At 57.2% G+C, this 25,299-nt stretch overlaps 1 protein-coding gene across 2 annotated transcripts in view; it reads right to left on the bottom strand.

Annotated features, from left to right (window-relative positions):
- The window catches only part of RARA (retinoic acid receptor alpha), a 43,279-nt gene extending 18,984 nt beyond the window's left edge, over positions 1–24,295 (bottom strand). Inside the window, exons 1-2 of one of the 2 annotated variants that reach the window (XM_081027263.1) lie at positions 24,189–24,295; positions 3,355–3,897 (exon numbers count right to left, since the gene is read on the bottom strand). In XM_081027263.1, the coding sequence (XP_080883389.1) occupies positions 3,355–3,532 (178 nt within the window). In that variant the 5' untranslated portion in view covers positions 3,533–3,897; positions 24,189–24,295. Of the gene's footprint in view, positions 1–3,354; positions 3,898–15,097; positions 15,298–24,188 lie in introns of those variants that run through there. The other variant, XM_081027262.1, reaches the window with a different exon arrangement.
- Between the last annotated feature and the right edge of the window lie 1,004 nt (positions 24,296–25,299).

Genomic DNA, 25,299 nt, shown 5'->3' with positions numbered 1-25,299 from the left:
CCTATCTGGATGGTGGAAGATAGCCCAGCTTTCCCAGTCACTGAACCTAGTCACAACCTTGACCAGTGCTGTTTCTTCATGTGTAAATGGAGATAATGTCCCTCTCCCAGGATTATAGGGATTCAGATTTGCAAAAGAGAGATAAAAGTCCCACACACAGTAGGTGCTCCACAGATGTTAGCATCCCGTTTTCTCCAACTCCCACCTAGAAAGGGCCTGGGTCCCTTTTCACTGTCACAACAGCAGAACCAGGGCAATGAGACAGCAGTGACCACAAGCACAGTTCCAAAATGAGCGCATTACATCAATGGTCTTGACTTGTCTAAGCCCTCCGAGGGAGGTTCTGGTAATATCCCCACTTTACAGAGGAGGAAACATGCTCAGAGAGGTCATTAGACGTCTAAGTGGCAAAGCTCGAACTCAAACTAGACTGCCTAATCCACAGCATGCCCCCCCCAACCGTGGAATTCCTGGGGCAAGCAACAAAAAAGGCAGGTTAGTTTCCCCTCCAGTCTAGATGATAAGAATTAGAGACCCTCCCCTCCCCAAACATAATCCACAAACCACTCCCCCTTAAACACTCTATGCTCTAAATCACTGCCTCCTCAGCACACAAAGCCCTCCTAGCACACAAACAAGCTGATACCCCTTCCCCAGCTTTGGATTTGATTCTCCCCAAACACACTCAACGCTCTGACCCTCCCACCCAATACACAGAAACCATTAACTCCCTTCCCAACACACACCCAACCTTAACTCCCCACCCCTAAAACACACCACCCTGCCCCTCCCCACAATACACAAAGAATCCAGCCCTCCACATAAATACTGATCCTCAGAGACCCAGCCTCAGGGGCTGGTTTGGGGAGGAGGGGGTCCTACACCATTTCTGGGACCTCCCACTCTGGCTCCCAGAGAGACTATAGCAGGAGAAATAGTCCCACCCCGCCCTCCCTACAGGGACCTGGAGAATATTTCTGGTATTCCACAGGGTCTCTTAAGGGTATGTCTGAGACACTCAAGGTCCAGCCTCATCCAGACTTGGGAGAAGGATGGGGGCGGGGAGCACTGTCCCAACACCTTTGTTGGTGGGAAGTGGGAGGCGGGAGCCTTATCAGTGAGGTTTCCCACAAAAGGTCGGCAGAGAACCAGAGGCTGTAATCGCTCCCTGCAGGAATCAGGGCCACCAATGTCCACCTCTCCTAGGATCGGCCTGACCTCGGCACCAACCCAGAGCAGAGACAACAGGGAAGGCAAGGCTGCCTCCATTTCCCACGCATGTGAAGTTTGATCTGTCATGCTTCGCTCCCCAGAGCTGACAGCCAGGTCCCCCAGCCCAGCACAGGAAGGAGGGAGATGCCTCTGGTCCCAGAAAAAGGGAAAGTCAGGGAGAAACTCAGAAGCTGCGGGTCTGAGTAGGAAAAGAAGCAATTTGTTTACTAGGAAGGGGAGAGGAGCAGGGAAACCCACAGGTTCACAGAGGGAGGGGACAGGAAGGGGCATTGCCTAACCTGGGTGGGGAAAGCCAGAGAAGCCTCCACTAGCCTGAAATGTGGGCACTCCACCCTGGGGGAAAAGGTTACCAGGGTGGGAAGTGGGGGACGCGGAAGCTCTCCCCACCCACCTCCAAGAAAGAGGAAGCTTGCAACATCCAAAGGAGGGCAAAGCATTTGCTCTTCTGGCACAGAACAGGGCAAGGACAGGAGCCAGGCCCCCTCTCGCCCTGAGTCCAGGTGAGCAGTGTCTGGGGCTCTGTTCCCATCATCTGGGGAAGGACAAGTTGTCCACAGGCAATGGTTACGGCCATCAACTTCTCCTTCCCTAAAAATCCACCCCTGGCAGGATGCACACACCAACCTGAAAATAATGAACCCCAGTCCCTGTAGCTGCATTAACTACCCCACACAGACACTCGGAACCATGATCACACCCACCGAGTCCCAGGCCAGAAGCGGGTTCCTGACTCCAAGGCCACTAAGCCACCCGCCTCACATCCTCTGTGAGGACAGGAGAGAGGAAACAGAAGACGGAGGTGTGAGAAGGGTTGTCAGTGGAAACTGAGGCAGTATCTGATTGCCCCCTTGTCCCAGAGATTAAAGGGCAGGGGCCTAAAGAAGCGCAGACACAGAGTCCCTGCTCCCAGAGGCTGGTTGGGGCTGGAAGGGAGGGGGCCACGGCAGAGCCAGAGCAAGCCATCCAGGAAGCGGCGGTGGCGGTGGGCAGACGGCCAGTGTGGGCAGTGAGGCGCCTAGCCAGGGCCTGCCCCAGGGACAAAGAGACTCCCTGGCTCTGGGGAGAGTGTGCTACCCCCACACTGAAAAGGGGGCACTGACCCAACCCAGCCAGGCACATAGGGCAGTGGTGCCAGGCAGCTTGCCAGTGGCAGTAGGAGAGGCAGTGGGTGCCCGGGGCAGGGTGTTCAGTCCCTGCCCGCCAGGAGAGGTGGGACACGTTTCCCAGGTCAGCAGCTGACTGGCCAGTCTACCAGTCCATGGCCTATTCTGCTGTTTCCACCGCCCGCCCCCCTCCAGCCCCAGGCCAGGCCCTGGCTCCCTCCTCCCCCCCAGCCCTGGCCTGGCGCCCAGCTGGGCCCTGGGGGCCAGAGTTACTGTAAGCGGCCTGGCAGGCCCAAGGCCTAGACTCTGCCAGCTGGCCATAGCCGCCGCCACCTCCCACTACCTGGCTCGGCCAGCCAGGGAAGGGTACTGAGACCCCCGCCCAGCTAACAGGCAACCCCCGTGGTAAAGGGCAGAAACAGAGAGAAAACACAGGCTCTGCCAAGACCATGCATGTGTCCACTGCCAGAGTCCAGGCCCAGCCAGCGTCCCTTTTGGGACACTCACCCTACCCAGCAGACTGCTCACGGGTCCCTCTGTTATACCCTCCCCAAAGGGTGGAACTGGTAGTGGGAGGGGGTGCCAACAGCATGACCCTCCACTCCTGCGAGCCCCTACCCTCGGAGGCACTGGATGGGGTGAGGCGTAGGTGGGTGCCGCTCTCAGTAGAGCTGCATTTCCACCAAATGTCGAGAGGTTTGTTTACCCGCCTCCAGCCTCTGTGTCCAGTCCTTGAGCTATTTATAAGGCCCTCAACGGCAGGGCACAGGAGAGGGCTCCAGGGGTACCACAGCATAGCATTGTTTCATCTCTCCCGCTGCTGCCCCCAACATCAAACACCACGACCACGTGATCAGCCTACGAGACTTGCATCCTTGGGCCCCCCCCAAACGAATGGCATGTCCTGATAAGACCTTGCCACTGCAGTGCAACAGATATACCTGGAGGCCAAGACCGAGGCCTGCTGCCCTCCACAGCCCCCCCCCTACCCCGCCGAGCCACCCACCACCCCACTTACTGGCTGGGGAGGGCGTGCTGTAGCCGCTAACTGGAAGCTGGTGCTGGAGGGTGGTCAGAGCGCCTGGTGGGGAGAGTCCACCCAGCATAGGGGGGAAGAAGAAGGCGTAGGGGGGCACTGGGTACCCATTGAGGTGCCCTCCCCCAGGTGTTGGGCAGGAGCTGCTATTGCTGGCCATGCCAAGCAGCCACAGTCAGAAGGGCAAGCAGACAGTCTGGCAGGAGGCTGTGGTGGGCTTCAGGCTGCCCCTCCTCGGGGCATGGGGCCTGGGCCCAGAGGGGGTTTAGGTGGTCAGCCCACCCCCTCTTCCGTCCTGGAGCTGCTGTCCAAGGCTAGTAGGCTAATCTCAGCCTCCTGGAGCCGCCACTCTAGCTGGGGTCCGGGTGGGTTGAGGGACGTCCCAAGAGCCGGTCCTTTGGTCAAGCAGTTCTGTGAGCTGGTACTTTCCTGGGAAGGTTCAGAGCAGGCCTTCAGGACGTCCAAAAGAATGTCTCTCCTAGATGGGCCCCTGCTAGGAAGCTGGGGGGGGCATATCTTGTGATGCTGCAGAAAGAGGAAAAACAGGTGAGTGGGCATTGAGGAGAGGGCACACAGGCATTCCCCGTGGAGCTCCCCAACCTGGGCGGCCAGAGATTTTCCCGTGGCACCCAGCTGAGCAGACAGCTGGCACCACGCCTGGCTGGCAGAGACAGCCTGGGACCAGGGCCCAGACACTGCTGGGGGTGGCAGGACAGCACAGCCAGACTGGGGAGACGGGGACAGAGCCCAGAACTGAAGAGGGCCGCTCACCCACAATCCTGAGGGGAAAGGGTCCACAGTGTCACCCCAAAGGTTCCCTGCAGCAAAGGCAGGGAGCAGGCTCTCCTTCCCCCAGTGCAGGTTACCTGAGGTCAAAATGCAGAGAACGTGTGTGCTGGAGGGGGGTAAGGAGGGGGAGGAAAAGCCGCTTCCCTAAAGCATTGGCACTTCTCAGAAAAATGACTCCTAAGCCAGGGGGCCCCTCTTACACCACTTCCCCCCCAAATCCAAGCCCCAGCACCCCAGTTGGGTTTGTCCCACAGGCCCAGGGAGGAGGCCTGTTTACATACATGAAAATAGGGAAATGGGAACTGAAGACTGCTGGGCATCACCCCCAGTATTTAACAGCATTTTGGGCTGGCGGTGGGCAGTGTGTCAGGAGGGCAGGGACTGCCCAGGGTGGATGCTTGCTACCCCCGGCCAATGGCGGGGTGAGAGAGGCTAATCTCAGAGCTCACCCACATTCTCTGTCTGCAGAAGCAACATCCCTGGAGGGGGTGGGATGTGGGCTGGAGATGAAAGGCCAGATGCCCCCAACCAGCGTGTACACAGGTCCACACCCTGTTTGAACAGCTGGGACCAGAGGACATACGCAGATAACACCATGGCGTAGAGCGAGACAGAGAGATGAACCCAGAGACTCCACAACACAGTAAGATGGACGACAAAGAGAAGGATAGAAAAAGAGAAGCAGAGCCACAAGAGGATACTTCAAACTCATTTGGGCTGTGGGAGGGTAACAGACACATGCGTACATCCATACATACGAATACATGTATGTAGATATGAAAAAACATATATATATGAAAGACAAAAGAGACAGACAAAAAGAAACATGGCCAATGCAAACCACAATGAGATACCACCTCACACCCACTGAGATGGCTATAATCAAAAAGACTGACAACAACAAGTGTTGGCAAGGATGTGGAAAACATGGAGCCCTCATACAGTGCTGATAGGCATGTAAACTAGAGCAGCAGCTTTTGAAAACAGTCTGGCAGTTCCTCAAAAGGTTAAACACAGAGTTATCATATAATGACCCAGCATTTCACTCCTAGGGATATACCCAAAAGATGTGAAAACCAAAGTCCACACAAAAAATTATACGTGCCTGTTCATACAAGCATTATTCACACTAGCCCAAAAGTGGACCTAAATGTCCATCAACTGGTGAATGAATAAAATTCCATTGTACATCCATACAATGGAATATTGCTCTGCCATAAAAAGGAACAAAGTCCTGATATACACTACAACGTGGATAAACCTTGAAAACATTACACTAGTTCTAAAAGATCACATGGTGTATGATTCCATTTATATGAAACGTCCAGAATAGGCAATCTGCAAAGACAGAAAGTAGATTGTGGTTACCAGGGGCTGGGGCATGGGTTTGAAGGAAATGGGAAGTCACTGCTGACGAGTATGGGGGCTCTTTTTGGAGTGATTAAATTTTTCTAAAATTGATTGTGGAGATAAGTTACATAACTCTGTGCATATACTAAAACCATTCAAGTGTACACTTTGATGGATGAATTTTATGATATATGAATTACATCTCAATAAAGCTGTTAAAAAGAAGAGAGAAAGAAAGAAGGAAAGGGAAAAGAAACAGGGCCACAGAGACCCAAAATAAGAACTGCCTCCCTTTCCAACCCCTTCCCCTCAAGCTCAGGCAATACTAGGTTCTAAGCTCCAGGCTCCAGGCTATCAGACCTGGAGTCCAGCGGACAAACACATGGCCAGCATTTGGCCAAGGACCAGGCATGGGAAGGGGGGGGTTCCTGCCAAGGCCACTATGGACGAGGCCAGGACTTGTGGGCCAGTCAGCCAGCCTGTGCAGGGCTGAGGGAGGGGGAGGTGGGGACAGGTACTTGCGAGGGAGGGGGCAGTTCCCCCAGGAGGGAAATCTGGACTTTGTTAATGACCACGGTTTTTACTGTTGCTAATTATGACAACCATGAGGCCTCTCTCCTTACTCCTGAATGAGGTGCCCCCTTCCCTCCCCAAGCCCCTGCGGATTCCCTCCCAGGCTGAGAGGGATGACGTCAGAGGAGCAGGGGCCCCACCCATCGGACCAGCTGCCGCCCCTGGGCCCCCCACACCCCTATGGGGCCCCATGCAGCAGAACTCAAGCTGGGAGATCCAGGCAAGGCAAGGGGGGGGTGTTGGCTGAGCTTCACCAGCATCGACAGACCCTCTCATACACACACACACACACACACACACACACACACGGAAACTCATACATGCAGGTCTATGGAAAGTGTACGAGTGGGCAAGAGCGCGCTCGCACACCCAGCCTGTGTGTGTGCGGGCACGCACAGGAGAAGAGGGAACCTGGAGATAATCATCTCTCCACACCTGGGCTTTACCACACAAAGAACACAGTTCAGGCCTTGCATGCCCAGCCCCAGGACACAGCACCCCGCAGACACACAACCACAGCCCCCCCGTTTCTCAAACTGTACATCCTCACTCTCACACAGCCAGGCTGGCCTCGGTACACGCTTCCCTGGGAGCCCAGCCACCCTACACGCACCCAGGCCCACAGACACACACAAGTGTACCCTCTGAGAAAGCCTCTAGCTAATTCACATCCATATAGGGGCCTGCCTCCCTGAGGTGAGGCTCACAGAGTCCTTCACTCCACACCCCAGTCATCCTGACCCAGCTTTTGGGGCTGGGAGCAGATTGACTCAGTCTAGTCCGGACCCTCTGGAGCCCACTGTTGTCCCCAGAGGAGAGGTAACTACAACCACTTTAGTGCCTCAACTCTGCCCCTGAGAAGTCTGAAATTGAAACAAACTTCAAACCCCTCCGCCCCTGCCCCCCAGATACACACCCCAGGGAGAGGCTGGAAGGCCCTCCCACCCCATCTGAACCTCACTTGGCCTAACCCAGCTCAGCCTGCAAACTTTGGTGCAACATTACTCAGCTCCCTGGGGAGGGCCTTTAGCAGCGAGAGGGGGTAAAGGTCACAGATATGGGCTGTGGGCCAGGCTGGCCAGGGAACAGGGATGGGCAAGGGCAGGCATGATGGAGACCGAGGCAAAAAGCACAGACTCTGCCTCAGAAGATCCCTCTGGAGCCTCAAGGAGATCCTGGGCCCTGGCCCTTGCACTCAGGAGCGGAGAAGACACCATCAGAGAATCGAAACCGGCACCAAAGAAAGGGAAAACAAACTACCCACATCCAACCTCCACCCTCTGCCCGCCATCTCCACTGCCCACGGGTACCCTCCCTGGAGGGAGAGAAAACCACAGGCCCACACCTCCCATACTGAGCCTAGCCTCGTCACAGCAGAAAGAGGGTGGGGGCCAGAGCGCCTGCCACCAGCCACACACCCCTGACCGCTGGGGCCTCCCACACCCTGAAAAGGTGCCAGAATCTCTTCCCAAGGTCAGGTGTCCCCAGCCACCCATTCATGGTATTCCCCACAGTCACACGCTTAGAGGAAAAGCCAGAAGCTGGCTGAGCCATGAAGACGGTAGAAAGAACCAGAGGTGTGAAGGGTCAAATCTCAGCTCTGCCACTCTGGGTGACCTTAGGCAAGTCACTTAACCTCTCTAAGCATCTGTTTACTTGCCTGTGAACTGCCTACCTCAACAACTTGGTTGTGTGATTTAAGAGATAAAAGTCCTGGAAAGCACCTAGAACCGCTCCTGGCACACAGGAGGTGCTGGGCAACTGGGTCCCGCCCTCCCCATGCCTCTCAGCACCACCCAGTGCCGCCCTGGGCAGGGTGTCTGTTCTCCCTTCCCTCTTCCCAACCAGGGCTAGCATCTGTTGACAGGGCTGGGAGGGAGAATTACCCATTTTCCAGGGTCTGCTTCCCCTAGACTGGGGAGAGGGATGTGGGGAGAGGGATATTTGGGGTGTGGGTGGAGGCCCAACCACAACCCTTTCCCAAATTCCCTTCTTTCATTTCACAAACCAAAAAAGGGAAACCTTTGGATTTGGGGAGGGGAAGAGGGGAAGAGAAATTGACCATTTCCTCCCCTATCCTCAGGGGAGAGGAGCCAGGGGTCTCCAAACCCAGCTGACCCAGACCCTCTTCTTCACTCACTCTCTCCTCTCCGCTCACCAGGTTCCTCAGCAACAATAGCTGCCAAAGAATAGAAGTCAGGCAGTCCCAAGGGGCTAAGAGAAGGAAACCAGGATTGGGGAGCTTAAAAGAAGGGGAGACAGGGGGTTTCCTAAGCATTCTAGACAGTCAATGAATCATATGCAAATGACACCCAAACTCAAGCTCAACTTGCGGGGGGAAGGGGATGGGGACTCCAGCCCCAGCAGAAACAAAGACGGGCCCCCTTTGGACCCCCTACCCTGCCAGGAGCAAGGCAGGGCGGGACAGGGCAGATTTCAAACCAGAACAGTGCGCTGGAACTATTTATAAACTTTCCAGGAAAATACACTCACACACTCACAAAGCCACAACCTCTCTCTTCCCCCATGCTCCTCAGCTCTTCAGGCAGGGGTTGAGGAGCAGTGATGACCGTGATTCCCTTTTTCCAGGGGTTTCTCTGGCTAAAGGCTCTCACCCCTCTCTCCTCCCCAGCCACTCAGGTCCTGTTTATCTTCTGCTCACCAGGGCCTGGGCTGCAGGAATTCAGCAAGGTCAGCCCATCCCAGAAGGGCTTGAGAAAGCTCACCTGGGAGAGTCTGGGACAGGTAGAGGTCACCTCTTCCTCACCAGCCCTGCAGAACCCCAGGCCTGCCTTGCTGGGGCCAGAACTTGTTTGAAAACCTGCCTCCAGCATGTGCAGACTCTGAAAACATCCTGAGGGGCCAAGAGAGGGCTGAAGTCCCGTGTCTTCCTCTGCCACTCACTCCCCCACCGCCTCATACGCAGTGCCCAGTCCCAGCAGAGTGGTTCTGACGGCTCCCCAGCTTGACCACCACATGCCATAGTCTCAGCAGTGACTGAATACCAGGCAGAAAGGGCAACTGGACAAGCCCAAGCCCAGGACAGGCCAGGTTCTGGGAGGAGGAAATAGAGGTCTCTGCAGGGCAGGGCAGCGCCCCCAACTCCTGACCCCCAGGGACCGTACCCAGAGCCCCACAGGAGCTATGCTCAGGACCTCCGAAGCCAGGGGGGCTGAAGGCCCCTCCCCAGAACCAGAGCTGAAGTCTCCCAATGCTGGAGCAGAGAGTAGGTGAAAGGGCAGGGGGCAGCCCAGGCCTCAAGGAGAGGGAGCAGCCCTGGGGAAGGAAGAAAACAGGAAGAGGAAGAGATGAGCCTGCCCAGGCCACAACCAGACCACAGGAGTGTGTGGACCAAACAAAGGCAGCTCTGTCCGGGTGGGGGGAACCAAAGGGGCACAAACAAAAGGGGACCCCCCCAGTTTGGAAACCACCGTCTTCACATCTATCCTGGCACGGGGCTTTCCCCACCCTTACCTTGGCAGCTGCCCCCTCACCCCTGTCTCCCAACCTCCCTGTGTAAGAAGTACAACACACACTGGGGACAGGCATTGGATGGACAGAGAACACAAGAAACGTGTGTGTGAGGCTACAGCAATACCTCCTCCCATCCCCTCAATTCTGCCTCAACTCTGAGACTGCTGATTCAATCCTAGGGCGACAGCAGGATACCGTCCTATGAGCCCCCTCTCAGCCAGCATCCCTCCTTGGGGACCCAGGCTGTAGGGAAGCTGGGAACGCCCCCCCCACCCCTGCCTCAGGATATCCTTTTGGCTCTGACCCCAGACCAGGCCTGAGTCAGACTCTGCACCACCCCATAACCCCCCTTCCATAGACCCCCCAGGAACTTCCTACTCCACACCCGCCTACTCAGTTGAGGCTAGAAATAGGGGGAAATCTCTTCCCTTCTCCACCTCCAGGGAACAGGGAAGCCCAGAAGGGGGTGGGGAGAATGGGTCACAAAGTCCCATGGCCTGCCCCTTAAACACAGGGCTGGCAGGATCAGGCAGAAGCTGGTACAGGCTGTGCATGGAGGGTACCACCTCACCACCCCTCAAAACACACACAACCAGGGATTCTGCCCAGAGCTCCTCCCCACTCCAGCCTGGACCCCAAGAAGCCACAGAAATTCCCTGGGAAAGGTAGTTTCCATGAGAACACATGATGGAAGAAAGCTTCAAAAGTAAAAGGTCACATGAACTGGTATCTTTACCAGGCAGAGGGACCCAGGCTGGAGGGGACAGGGTCTGCACAGTCAGACTCGCAGTCAGCCACAGTCAAGCACAGCCAGATGCGGTCACCGTCTCCCCAACACTCCTCTGAGTAGGTGGCTGTGACTCCTTCCCACAGACAAGTCTGGGGGCCCTGGGGGATCTGGGGCATCAGAGACCACACACATTCAGCCTGAAACAGCCCTCTAGGCAGGCCCCCCAATTCCTCCCCCTCAACTGTGGGCCTAGGGGGAGGGGCATCTCCCTCCCCACAAGAACCAGGGTAGTGCCCACGGCGGCCATCTCCATAGCAACCAACAACAAACATCCCGGGGGAACCACAGTGGGACAGGAAGTGACAGCCACGTGACAGGAAGACATTCTTTTCAGTGTGTGTGTGTGTGTGTGTGTGTGTGTGTGTGTGTGTGTAGGGGGGGTGAAGATTGTTAGCAACCCCTGGAAAATCAGCTGTCCCTAAGTTTCCTCCACTTGGAGATTGAGGAAAGGGAGGTGGCTGGGAGGGTGGCCACCCCCCATCGCACTGTGTAAGGCTGGTCAAAGGGCTGACAGGCCCTCCCTCCTCGCCTGCCACTCACGGTTCCCCCCCCCTCCCCTCCACTTCCTGCCGTGACTGAAGATCAGAGAACTCCCCACCGCAGCTTCCCCTTCTCAAGTCTCGATTCCTGGGCTGAAGGTTTCACTGTGGGGCAAGGAACAAAAGGAAGGAGGGCTGGGGACCTGCAGTAGGACCCAGGGGACAGAGGTTCCAGGGGAGGGGCTAGGAGGGAGCCACTCCGAGGTAGGTGTGTATACACAGGCACACAGTGAGTGGGTCACAGTGACACACAGCTGGGCCCAGTGACACACGGAGACTGCCTGACCTCAGGTAGCTCTGGGGGGAGGGGAGCAGAGCCATTGGATCCAGCCCCATCGGCCTTATTCTGGTACTGTCCTGAGCCTCCGGGTTCATCTCAGGCGTCTACTGGCCTCCAGGCAGGCAAGGTCCCAACTGTGCCCAGCCACCTCTCCCCTGCCTTTTGTGCTGAGGAATCCCCCCTCCCTGCTCCAAGGTGCCCGCCCAGACGAGGGCACCTTGGCCAGAGGTGGGGGGAATGGAACCTCCCTCCGCCCCCCTCCCCTTCTCTGCAGATGTCCCAGACTATATTTAGCCCAAACCGGGCGGCCAGCCAGACCCAGACTCCCCACTGGCCCGGAGCTGAGCTCCCAGTTTTTATGCAATTAAAACATTAACAGAGAACCACCCCCATCCACACACCCCCATGCCCCCCCCAACCCCCAAGCCCTGGCAGAGCAGCAGAGCTCAGAAAACTTGAACAAGGGCGGCTCAGCTCTGCAGTTAGAGCAGGGGTTGGGGGTCATGGGGCAAATAGGAACAAGCTCCTTCCCTTGCCCATCTCCCAGGCCCCGCCCTCACAGGCAGGGTAGGAACATCATCCATGAGATTAGGTGGACACTGGGGGGGGGGGTCAGGCTTTCCTTGTTCTAGGAAAGGAAAGGCATATCCAATGTGTGTGTGTGGGGGGGGCTGCAGAAATTCCACCTGTCATTTTGCAGCCCCCTCCCAAGCCAGCTCCAGTTACAGGGCTGGGGGTTGGCAACAGGTGCTGGCCAGGCTGGCAGCAGTCTAATCCCCCCACCCGCCCCCCAGGCTGCCAGTGGTGCCTGGAGGTCCCAGCACGAGCCCTGGCGGGCAGGATGCTGGGTGAAAGGAGGCATTGCTGCCAGGTGGGGGGTGGGGGGCAACCCATGCTCCTTCTGTAGGACCTGCCTCCCCCAACTCTGTGATGTGTGTTGGAGGGCCTGGGCAAGCCAAGGAAACCTTAGTTCCATAGCGCCTATTTCATTTCCCCATGATGCCAGGCGGGCGGGCTAGAGGCTAGAGTGTGGGAGGTCTGTCTGCCTGCCTCTTCCTCCTCCTCCTCTCCAAATTCCAGGAAGAGGCAAGGGAGGCTCCAGTTGCAGAGAGGGAGAGCAAGCAGGCGGTCCCAGCTGGGGGGGGGGGGCGGGGACTGGAGCGGGAGGCAAGATCCAGACGGAGCAAGAGACACCCACACCAGAGCCAGACTGGGGACAGACACGGCGATGCTGACACATTCTCACACTCTGGGCCTGGTCTCCGCACACCGCCCACCCTGCGGGGACACCCAGACACCCTCAGCCAATTCTGCCAACCCCCAGAACACTCCCTGGACACACACAGAGATCCAGGCCCTTGCCCCCACCCCACATTCCCCCACAAACCGTGTGGGCTCCAGACAGCAGCCAGAGGGTGGAGTGGGGAATGGCGGGAGGAAAGACAGCAGGCAGCAGAGAGGATGTGCTGCCAAAGCCCTGAGAGCTGGGGTATCAGTTGCCACACTCCTTTCCCAAAACCCAGTAAGTCAAGACAACTCTGGTCATCTTGCCAGGGGCCCTGCCAACTTCCCATACTCCCAAAACCACCACCACCAGAAAGGGGTGTGGGCTGCTGGGCAAGTGGACATAACCCCGTGTATTTGTCACAGGGATAGGATTACCTTCCCCAGATGCCCCTCATCCCAGACCCCACAGGGCTCACAAGTGGATCCCACAGAAGCCAATCCCTCCAGCCCAGCCGAGGTCCTACCCTGCTCATGCCGCCCAGAGGACAGAGACCTGGGCACTGAGGTTTATGTCACCCTCATGTCACACAGCTATGAGGACCACCGCACCTAAGACCCTAGAGTCTGAGCAACTAGTGGCCTGGGGGGAAAGGTCCCAGAGGGTACAGCCAACTTCCAAACCCAAATGATTTAAGGGAAGGAAAACTAACTGGGGTTTGGGTCAATACCCCCCAAAACAGACCTGAAGGGCCACTCATACAATGTCCTCTCCCCCACACTAAGCAGGGTGGCAGGAACCACGTCATGGCACATGTGGGTGACTGTGCCCAGAGGGGGAGGTAAAGGGGTGATCAGGATGGTGCTGCCCACAGCTAGCTTCCTGCCAGGCTGCCACATGGTTGGCAGTAGGAGGAGGACCAGAGAGGTGTCCCAGAGCGGTCCTAGGGGCATTCAGGGTAAAAATGAAGGACAGAGGTTTAGGGGCTATAGGAGGAGGTGGCTCCAAGCCCAGGGTCTTCTCAGAACTGCCAACACCACTGCGCTGTCCTCACCAGTCTGGTGGGGAAACTCCTAACATGACCGCCTCATGCATGCTCACTCACATCTTCAAAATACCCACCGAATCCAAGATCCTCAGTTCCCAAGGGGCCTACTGCAGTCTGACCTTAGTGACCGCTGCCTCAGGACCCACATGGCCGATTCCCAGGCAGCACTGATGGCCTCGCCCCTCCCAGTGGACCAACATCTTTCACAGCCCCAAACTCCGACTCCACAACCTCCACCCCCTTCTTTCCAGCTCCAAATACTCTTTCTCCGGTTCCCTCCCCCAGACTCATCTCCACCCCCCCACAGGGGAAGCCCCAAGCTCCAAGCCACCCCCACTTCCACCTGGGGCTTCCTGGGCCTTCCCCACCAAGCACAAAGCCCTGGAGGAGTTTGGGGCTTGAGCCCATTTCCCAGCAAGACCTGGTGTTCTTACTGAACCACTTCTCCAGAACAATCTTGCCCTATGACCACTGCAGCCCGGGAAACGGGACAAGAGACATCTCTGAATCTCCTAATCAGGAAACTGGAGGAGGGGATGGTGATCAGCAGCAGAAGTGAGGGTTGAGGTCTGCAGGGGGTGGGGTGGGAAAGTGTTCTCGGGGAATAAGTCCTTTGGAGAACATACACAAACACACATGTGCACACAGCCCGCAGGCAGAAGGCAATCTAGTTACAGAAGAGGGAGCTCACACCAGGTGGCGGCCAGGGCAGGCCTCCTCGCTAGCACATTGGGCACAGGATCCAAGATAGAATAGATGGTAAAGAAACGTCTCCTAGGCTGGGGCAGGGACTGTTTCACCGGACTGATTTCCATATGAGTTGGTCACATCCCCAGCCTAACACTCTGGGGGCCTGTCCCCCTTCCCACGGAGCAGCCTGACAATAGGGCTGTGCCCAGAGAGAAGAGGGGGCATAGCCACGCTGATTTTCCAGCGCCCCCTCCCACACACACATCTGGCTAGCAGCTTCCCCGCCTCGTGGGTGGCACCAGGTCCCAGACACCCTCAGCAGAGCAAAAACGACCAGCCTATTCCATCCTCCTCTCACCCCCAAAAGCGTCCACAACCCCATGGTAGCACCAGACCCAGAGACTTCCCTCCCCGGACTGACTTGCTCCCATACCCAATTTTGACGGTTCCTCTCACTCCACGGGGTACACCCGCTGAGCGGGCCCCGCCCCCCCCAGCCGGCTGCCTCTGGTGGGGGTGGGCCCCCGGACTGATTCTCCCCAAACCACAGGGCGGCTCAGATAACAGGAGGAGAAGGAGGAGGGGGCTAGTCCGTTGGGCATCTGATCTCTCCCCAAACAGGTTTGAAAGTCTTTTTGTTTTGCTTGTTTTTGAAGAGAAAAGAGAGAGAAAGCAAGAGTTCCCAGCGGTGGTTTTGCCACAGCTCCGGCGCCGGGGACACGCGCGGCAGACCGACCCAGACGCCTCACGGCTGCGCGCGAAGACACAGGCGCAGACAGACGCACAGACGGGGCTCCCCCGCCCTGGGCACGGCAGCGGCGGGTTGGGAAGCCCAGGAAACCCCAGGTTCCCGTCGGAATCCGTCCGGCACCTGGTCCCCGCCCGCAGCTCCTATCAGGAGCAGACCGTGGAGCCCCGATGACTGCGAGAGCCCGGGGCTCTCCAAAATCCCCGGGGGAGAGGTTACCTCGCAGTGGGGGGACGCAATTCGTCCCGGCGCCCACAGGCACAGCGTCTACCCTGACTCTGCGCCTTGGTGTTGCTCAGCGTCAGGGGTGCGGGATCCCAGGAGAGAAGCCGTCCGGGGGGCCGCGGCTCAGGGGCGCGGGGCGAAGGCAGCGGCCATAGCGAGTCACGTGCGGAGGCTGAAACTTTACCCGGAGCCCCAGACTTGGGGGGGCGGAGGGTACAGAGCAGGGTGGGAGGCCCTCCTTCAGGCCCGCCCCCATCCACCCACCGACCAATGACAAGTCGGAGGCGGGCCCATAGGATCACGCCCTCCCTTAATAGACCCGGGGCTGGGCGAGTATTAAAGGAGCCGCGCCTACCAGAAGGCTGGACCGTGGGAATCTGGGAGAATCCCTCCCTCTGCCCCAAAAGGAGAGCTACAGAGCGAGGAGGAGCTGAAGTTCTGAAGAAAGAATGAAAGAGGACTCGGTGGAGAAAGGACTGCACTGTGTGGTATCACACTCCCTTACCCCAAATACACACACCCACACCTAAACCTGGGAAGACAGGAGGCAACATACATAACATGGAAGTGAATTCAGCGTTTTCGGCCCTAGCTGTCAAGCCCTTGACTCCCATAATTAAATCCTCCTCCAGGGACCAACCAGTTGGAGCTGAGAGCTATGTGACCTTAAATAAGTCGCTTTCTTTCTCTGGATCTTAATTTTTCTCACCTGCAAAAAAAGTGCAAGAGTAGGTAGACCTTCCTCCAGCACTCTTCTCTCCTCCTCCCCCAAATACTCTCCAGCGAGTGGGTTAGAGGAACTCTGGCCCAACCCAACCCCTCAGCAGCCCACCCCCCAGTAGCCTTCCCCCAAAAGGGCAGCAGCTCTTGGATCTTCCAAGAGCTAAATAGGGGACACCCAGGAGCACCCCAACATGCTAAAAGACTCTGGGACTCAAGATTCTCTCTCCTGGCCCAGGCCGGAGGAGCCAGGAAAGCTGCATTCTTGTTCCAGCGGGGCAAGATCTGAATCACTCTCCATCTGCAGAGACCCCCGCCCCCAACACTGCCATGTGCCCCCTCACAGCCCGCTGCTCCGTTTGGGAGGGTCATGTCCCCACCTCTAGCAGTTCGCTGGGGGATGGGCAGAAAGCGGAATCACTAAGGAACACCCTCCCCCGCTTCCCAGTCAGAGAAGTGGCCACAAGTGCCCTTTCTGGACTTCCCACTGGAAGGGGAAGTGCCACCCTCCCAGGCCTCCAGCGCAGTAGAGACTCAGCCTGACCCAGCTGGCAGAGCTCTCAAAGCCACTGGTCAGAGGGCCCCCGCTTTACAGACAAGGAACCGGAGGCCGGGAGCGGACACCGGGTTCTGTCCACTGTCGCACTGGTCTACAATTGAGGTATTCCACTGTCTCTCTCCAGCTTTAGCCTCCAGCCTTGGTAAGGTAGGACAAGCCAGGTCAGCGGGACGCTCTGCCCTGAGGTCCGGCGTAGGGGAAAGGGGCCCGACGGCGCTTCCCCTGGCCCCTTCCCGCCCGCTGGGCCCGGCGGTCTCCCGCTTGCGTCTGGATTTTCGTCCGCCGTTGAGAACCGCCCTCCCAGACCCTCCCGCCCAGTCCCGTCCAGATCTATCCGCAAACATGCGCTCAGCCGGCAGGAATGCGCCAATGGCTCCCAGATGTGAACGCGGAAGCTTAACCCCTTCCCCCCCAACCTCCCTCCCACCCCCGTACCCCCCCCCCCCTGCCTTCCTCCCTGAGCCCAGCCAGCAGCAGGGGGCGCCGCACGGGGGAAAGGGACCCGCCTGGCAGGAGACTCAAGGCCAGCCACCCCCAGCCCGCACAGGCTCCCCCTGGCCTGGATTCTACCAGTCTTCCTTCCAGCTGAGGCCAGAAGGGAAGACTCATGCACACAAAAATGCAAGTGTGCATAAACACAGGTACACTGCCTCCCACCAAGGGCAGCCTTCACAGACACCTGCCAGCACATGGGGTCAGGTATACTCGTGCACACCAAGAGTCAGGTGTGTAAATGTACACCCAGGACATCCATGTCTGCACACCCATGTGCACACTCAGGGCACAGATGTATGCACATCCATGAGCACACAGAACAAGCACACACAAGACAGGTATTTGTACATACACAAGGGCATGAGGGTGGGGCACCCTCCTCAACAGACATAGCAGTAGGCCATGTACAGATGAGGGAAAATTTCATGCACCCACAAACCTGCTGTCCACAGGGGGTCAGACACTCATGCACACAAGAGTAGTACCCATGTGAACCAGCACGTAGCCTGCACACCTTTGGGGCACTGCCTCCCTGCCCAGGCACCCAGTACTGCTTGCCCAATATAGCCCTCCCCGAGCTTGATGCCAGGAGGCAGGAGAGGTCCCAGATGGGAGGCCAGGAGTCCAATCTACAGCAGCAGCTGCACTCCAGCTGTGCTGGGGCCACAACAGAGCCCCTGCCCCCTGCCCCCCCACCATCCTCCAAGGACCCTCATGCAGGAGGGGAAAAAGTACAGGAGGCAACAGAAGACTAGCAGAGCGGGAGGAAAGCCACAGGCTCAGAGGGCTCCTCACGCTTTAGGAAAGACTCCTTCTTGGAGTCTACCCTTTCCCTCCTGCACACAGAAAAAGGGTTGGGGGAGGAGCCTGAGCCGCTTGTTTCCCAAGACAGGGATCAGGCTCCAAACTAGAGGAAACCTGAGAGAGCCCTGATAGGTGAAATGCCAGTGACAGCCTCCAGCAGTCAAAGGACATAGAAAATAGCTCTGAGACACCCCGGGAGGGCCCACACTTGTAGCAAAACAAGGCCTCCCTCTCACAGCCTCTGGGGAACTCCCAGAGAATCCCATTGTCAGTCATCTAACAGCGGCTGGGCAGCATTGCCCCTCCAAGATCATCTGGCTGTGGGTGGGATGGGAGATGTCTGCAGGGACAGGAACCAGCTTCAGCTGAGTCCTCCTCTCCGCTCCACTCATCCCCCAAGGAGCTCCTCCCACAAGCACCCTCATGACCCCACCCCATTTGTTTCTCACCATCCAGAAGGGTAATCTGGGGCAGCGCTCTTGTTTTCATTGTATAGATGAGGAAACTGAGACTCCACAAGGAAATTGTCTTGCCCAAGGTCATACCGCTTATCAATGGCAGAGCTAAGATTCAAACCCACAGTCCTATCCTTAACTCCCCCCTTTACTCTAAGCCAAACCTATTTCCACACAGTATCCTGCCCCCTCTTCCTTTACCCCCTCCCCAGAGCACAGGGAAGAACACCACCCTTGGGTGCTCTGCAGGTCTACAGGTGGAGCCAGGACATGGTAGAGAGAGATTAGAGAAGACACTGGGGCTACGCACAGCCCCTGAACCCCACCCCAAGCATGGTGCCCACCTGCCCAGCAGGCACAGCCGGGTGACTCAGCTGTATCCGGGGGAGATGCCAGGGCAGTGACTCACCTACCGAGAAGAGCTGAGCCTGGCACCTTGCCAGCCCCAGGACAGAAGTGACTTAGTCACCAAGACTGTGATGCCCAGCAGGCACAGCGGGGGGGATTGGGGACAGGGGCAGGTTGTCCTTCATGGGTACATGCACCCCCTGGCGAAGTACAGGCATCCTGGAGTAAGACATGTTGTATGTGCCCCTGCCCCTTCACCATGCCCACCCCCCCCACGCCAGGCCCTGCTCCAGTACAGACAAGTTTTTTGGGACCCCTGGACTGCCCTGCCCTGCCCCCCTGCAGCCTGCCCCTTGCCCATCACTCACCACTCACTCTCACACCAGCCCTACCTCCTCCTGCCACCCAAGTTGTACCCAGGCTGTGAGTCTCCTTTAACATGTCCTGGCAGCACCTCCTGCCCCCACAGCCCCTCACCCTCCCACCCCCCACATACACACATGCACTCATACACACTTCTGCCAGCCCTGCTTCTGCCAGCAGCTGCTGAAGTTGTTGAGCGGGAGGGGGATCGGGAGGGTGGAGCGCATGGATTGAGTTACCAGAGCTGACGATGGGGTGGGCTGTCACCCAATCCCTTCCCCAGCACTGTCTCCCTCACCCACCTGCCTCCCTCCCACCTCTGGCTGGCAGCCTACTGTCCTTGAAGCCCCTCCGCCCCCACTCCACCCAAGCTAGAAAAGAAATGGTGAAGAGTATTTGTCATGCTAAGACCAGCCCAGTATATGAGAGAGACAGAGATGGACAGAAAGAATAATTCCTGTGCTCAGCGCTCTGGCTTACAACCACGCGGTGTGTATATCTCTGTGTACCTTGAGCCAGAAGGGGACAGAAGAGGAGCTCCCCAAGTCCCAGGGGAGTTGATGGGGCCCAAGGGGAGTCGACAGGCTGAGCAACCTCAATCCATTTGCACTATTGATTTCTCACACTGCAGCAGGCCTGATGGAGGGGGCGCATGATAAATCAGCCCCCCAGAGACAGAAATTGAGCGGAGCGGGGGAGGGGCTCCTATGCCACAATTTGTGGCCCACTGAGCCAGCGTGGGGGGGGGGGCAGGGAGTGGGCGGCAAAGGACTGGAGATGTTGAGTGGCAGGAGGCTGGGTGGGGGAGTGGGAGTTGGATGAAGGCCCCTCTGGAACACCTCCTTCCAGCTGGGTCTGAAGCTGATTCAAAGAAGGTGGAGGGCCAAAGCACCACATTTGGCTACACAGGCAGGGCCCTGAACAACTCTGGGGGGGCCACTCACGTCATAGTCTATGGAAAGGCGCCTCCTACAGCTGTGCAACATGGTGGCCCTGGGGACGAGGCTGAGGCAGGAGACTGAATTCTGAGGGACCACAATTCTCCACTGCTCTACCTCCTCCAAGCATCTCAACCAGCTGCCCCTGCCGCCAGGTCTCAAAGGAGGGCTCGCTTTTGACTTGGGATTCCAAGCCTGTGTTATCTCCCTGCTCTTCAGCCTGCTCCCTTCCTCTGTTGGGGGGTGGGAGTTGGCAAACACCCACCATGACCCAGGTCGGACAGGATGGGGGGGCTTCACAAAGGAAGGTGGAGAGTCAGCAAACCTATGTCCTAGTCCTCAGTGTGTCTCTAACTCAGCCCACCACTGTGGACAAATGTCTGGTCCTCTCTGGGTCTCTAAAATAGACCAGACGCCTTCTCTAAGTTGTCTCCAAACCCTACGGCTCACGAGCCTGTGCGCCTGTTGGAACTTGCCTCGCACCTTGATTCACACCAGTGGCCACAGGCCACCTAAACAAACCCCAACCCTGACCTCCTTCCAACCCGGACACAGACTCTCTCCACATGGTGGAGACTTATAAACAAACCAAGCTGGGGTTTACCCGAGACCCTGCACAAACAAGCAGAGAGAGAGACAGACCGGGCGCCCAGCCTCGGTCCTCCTCGCTGCAGCAGGGGAGGCAGGTGTGGTGAGGGACCATGACAGGAGAAAAACAGTGCAAGCGGCATGGGTTGGGGTCCCAGTGCAGCCAGTGAGTAGTGGAGTGTCCTAGGGCAAGTCACATTCCCTTTCTAGGCCTCAATTTTCCCCTCCATAAGGTGGAGGAATTGTCTAGATGGCCTCAAGCCCCTTCTGGTTCTAAGTCCGTTCTAGTTGGACAAAGAGAGCCCTGGAGGGTCCCCAGGACTCCTCCACCCAGCCCGGCCCATGCACTGGAGCCAGGGCCCTCTCCATAGGGTCCTACCCATGGCCCACATGCCTCATTGCTCTCTCTGCAGATCCTCTGGCCCTTCCTTATGCCTCAGCCTGCCTCCTTACCCTCACCTTGGCCAGCCCCTCTGCCTGCCCCGTGCTTTTCTGCACGTCCCTCCTGCCAGGGGACAGACCAACTAAAAATAGTCCCTGCAGCCTTTCTCGCCCACAGCTGCCCAAAGAGCAGGAAATGAGGGGGGCAAGGAGGCTCATGTCCCGCTCTCCCCCACAAACTCCCAGCTCGGAACCATGTCCAGCACTCCAGCCTGGGACTAGTGCCAACTTGGCCATCTCGGGGGCATCCCACACCCCTTCCCTAGGGGGAGGCCTGCCCATAAGTGCCTACAATCACAGAGCTGTCCCAACCCTGTGAGAGGAAGAGAGAGGAGGCAAGCGGTCCACAGGGAAACCTTCCCAATTTCTGACAAATCAGTGCCAACCACATTGTGGGCACCAAGAGGGCAGGGCCTGGCTCCACTGACTGGTCTTTTCAGGGCACAGGGAATTGGCGTGGGGAAATTTGTGCTAGTTTCCTTCATCCTGGCCCAGCTGGAGGGAAGACAAAATAGTGCCCCTGCCTTAATTATGCTAATCCTGTACTCCCCAAAATGTGTGGGTGCAGACATAGGGGTTTCAACAGCCATACCCAGATGCCATGGGAAAAAAGCTAAAAAAGATAGCAGGAGATATTGGCTATCCATATGTCAAGATGGAAGCCTGGAGGCAAGAACAGACCATGCCTACCAGGCTGGGCATGTGCTGTCCCCAAGCTAAGTCAGAGGCTAGGAGGGAAAATGCCTGGTGCTCCGGGCCCGGGGCTACAGTGCCCCAACCCCTTTCCCACATGGGATTCCTGACACCTCCCAGGCCTGGGAGAAGGCCCTCCCCACATGCGAGGAAGGAAACCAGCTTAGTGACTCTGGTGGCCTGCAGGGCAGCCCTGTACCATGAGGCAGGCGGGAAACCCAGGAGTCCTGGCACCCCGCCCAGAGAGTGAGTGAGAAAAATACCTTGGAGGGGAGGAAGCAGCCCCTAGTGTGGCAGACACATGGCACCCCCAGCAGCTCCCAGATGTGACCCATAAGGAGAAACTGGCCAAAGGGGATGGGCTGGGTAAGTGAACACATTTCTGAACAGAAAGAGAAGTGGGGTCATGGGGATGGGAGGCGTGGGGCCAGCCTGGCTCTCACCTGCTGTCCTCTTCTCCTGTCAGTCAGAGATACTGACAGTAAGGCCACCAAATATCCAAGAGGTCCTGGGTGTGTTTCCTTCTCCCCCAATCTCCAGACCCCTGAGCTTCCTCTGGCACCCCTTCCCCACGGCCAAGCCAAGCCAGGAGTCAGCAGTCTGAAGGTGGTGCCTGGGAGGCCTGGGCAGTGCCAGGGGCAGCCCTCATACCATCCTCCCACTGGCTTCCCTCCCGCCTGCTCTCAGCCACCACACATATCTCAGCTGTCCAATCCGATTAGGGCTCCTGCCCAGTGAGCCGGACAAGGAGGCCACTGGGCAGGGGAGAAACAGGGACAAGGACGCTGAGCAGGAATGGCAGGAGGATGGTGGAGACGGGGCTCGGGGGAGAAGGTGTGGAGCCCAGAGGAAGAAAAGCCTGGTGGAGAATCTGTCCTCTCCGACCACAGGCTCTCTGGTGACAGATACAACCTGCACTAGGGGCATTCTGCAGCCCATGAGGCAACAGCCCAGCCTGGTTCCTCCATCTCTTAGACAGGCAAGGATGGAGGAAGGACACTGAGGGCAGAGACATTGACTGACCTAGATTTAGGAAGAGAATCCCATCCTAGAGCCACCCTCCCGCCCCCCAAGCCATAGCTACCTTTTGCACGGAGCTTTACAATAAATTGTCTTATCGGGTCTTTATGGCCGTATCCCTATCAGACAAGTGAACTTCTTACTGACAGCCATTTGTACAAATGAAGAAACTGAGGGTTAGAGACCTGTATAAATGCCAATCATGAAATGACTGGGCTGAGTCTCAAGTGCAGGCCTCTGATTCTCACTCTACCGCTCACACTCAAAATCTCTGACTTTTCTTTCTGAGTCAAGAGCAGAACTAAGTCTGAAGCTTATTATCCACTCCATTATCCACCCTTTCCTCCAAAACCAACTCCTAGGGGAGCCAGGGAGCCAGGGAGGAATACGGAGCACACCTGGCACCTGGACAGTTACCAGCTGGGGACATGCCACCTGCCCACTACTAGCTCTCTGGGTGGTGGCACCCAGAGTGGTGACACCCAGAAAGCTAGAGGGGTTCCCCCAAGTGTGACCAGTCTCTTCTGTCACTCTCCTCCCTCGTCCACTTCACCTAGAAACAATGTACAAACTCACACATGGTTACTCAGACAAGTCATGCAACCCTCCTGCAAAGCCACCAAACCAGAATGAGATGCCCTAGATCTTCAGAGAGCATAACCTGTCAGCCCCAGACTGGAGAGAAAAATAAGCCACTGCCATTAGTAGGTGCCGTTCAGCCCTCTCCCAGGGAGCCTGCAGGAGAGAAGCAGCTTCGGGGTAACAGCAGGAGCCCGAGGCTCTGAAAGCCAGGGAGCCCATGACGCTGGCGCAGTTGGGTGGCCCCCCTGATCTGGTCCACACACCCCCGTCCCAGCCATCTGGGCTGAGTCTGTTCTGGCCTGGGCCATATCTGGGATCTCTGCCTATCAATGCACGCAGCCATCTCTAGCCAACGCTTATGGATCTTACAGCCACATGGTCTACACACACACACACACACACACACACACACACACACACACACGCGGGTAGGGGGAGGCACAGGCGGGGGGGGGGGTCTCTTTGCAATAGGTGTTGAGGTGCTCTAAGCTGAAAGAACTTTCCCTAGAGGAAAAGGTCACCAAAAGCCGCTGACAACCTCCAGTACCCTCCAGCAAAGCCTTTGGCCACCCAAGTGTGAGATGAGCATGGAAGGGAACATGAGTTCCCCTCCAAGGTGAGTAGGGAGTTGGGGGGCAAAGTCCTGGGCTCTCGGCAGAGCGGAAGAAGATAGGAATTCCCCAGGGAGGCTCCTGTCCTGCTCCTGTTCCCTCGGCTCTCTATTACCCCAGCACTGCCAATTCTCCGGTAGAGGTGACGTGGGGGAAGGGGTATTAGGCAATACTGCAAAGGAGGGTGCAAGGGCGTGGGGCCTGGGCAGTCCTTCCCCCCACTTTCCATTCTTGGCTAGAGAATGGGAATGTCTCCGGGGAAGTGCAGGAAGGGAGCTGGAGGGTGCAGGGGCGCTGGGCGTCCAGACACCCCGCTGTTCCCAGGCTCCCACCTCCCAGGACTACAGTGAGCAGTGGGGGAGGAGGGACGGGGAAAGCCTGAACTGGCGAGAGGGAAACCGGCAGATTAGGAGACGCCCGGTGGAAGGCGACCGAGGGGGAATTGGGAAGGGGTGCGCGTGCTCCTACCTGCTCAGGTGTGTGCTGGCAGGGGGGCGATGGGGTTCCCAGGAGAAGCGGGGAAGCCCTCTCAGCTCGATTCAGGATTCCCCCTGCTTCTGGGTTAGACTGCTGCAAGAGGCACGGGTTTCCGTTGGGTCCTAAAACCCCCTCTGCAAACACTAGGCTCTCCCGCCCTCTTTCACCGGCCTTGACTGGGTCAACGGGTGCAGCACTGAGGACTGATGGGGGAGGAAGAACTCAGTGGGAGAAAGACGGAGGTCTGAGTCATGGGCTGGGGACAGGAACAGTCCCGTCTCAAATACACAGCACACGGATGACTTCAGCTCGGAGAATATGGGACAGGAGAAAAAAAGACATTTCTTCCTGCCTGCCCTAAGCAAATGGATTTGGGCTTTGGTGCTGAAGATCCGGTTAAGATCGCTTTCCTCACACCTGCTCAGCTTCTAGCTATTGAGAATTTTGGGCAGGGGACATTTACTTTGGACGGGTCCTCACTTCTACCCTCCCCCTCACAGATATGTAGCAGTCTACCCGTCCTTCTCCACAATTCCCTAAATGCCTCGGAGGCAAAGGGGTGGCGGGGAGGACTGATTTCCAGCAAGGAAATATGACAGTATGACTTGGATGGTATTTGGAAAATGGTCGTTTTACATCCTTAGACTGAGGTGTATCTGGGAGTGTGTTGAGGTGAGATATACATACACAGGTAAGAGTATGAGCAGGCGAGGCTGAGGTTCTTTGGGCTACATCCATTACCAAGAAGGGCAATTGTTAGTGGGAGAACAGATGCAGATCCTAGCGGTCAACTAGTGCCCCTCCCCAGCGCCTGATACGATCCTGAAACTTTTCCAGAATGAATAAGTTAAAGAGAATATTTTCCCAGGTACCAGCTGGGATAAATATAGGGGGCAGAAGGACCTCAACACATTAGATCAACTTCAGGGTTACAGACCCAGCTTAAGATAGCTGATCTCATCAGTAGCTCAAAAGGGAGAACTCAGGTTTGGTGGGCCCGGTGTACCAGGGAAAGGTGGATGGAAGTCTACAGAGGGCTGGGTGGAGAACATTTTGCAAGGAGAGTTGCACATCTCTCCAGCAGCAGAGCTGGGGAAATGTC

The sequence above is a fragment of the Rhinolophus hipposideros genome (genome assembly GCF_964194185.1).
Source record: "Rhinolophus hipposideros genome assembly, chromosome: 20".
NCBI classification, from domain to species: domain Eukaryota; kingdom Metazoa; phylum Chordata; class Mammalia; order Chiroptera; family Rhinolophidae; genus Rhinolophus; species Rhinolophus hipposideros.
The sequence above is the reverse complement of the archived record's forward strand: the minus strand, read 5'-3'. Positions and strand labels throughout refer to the sequence as shown.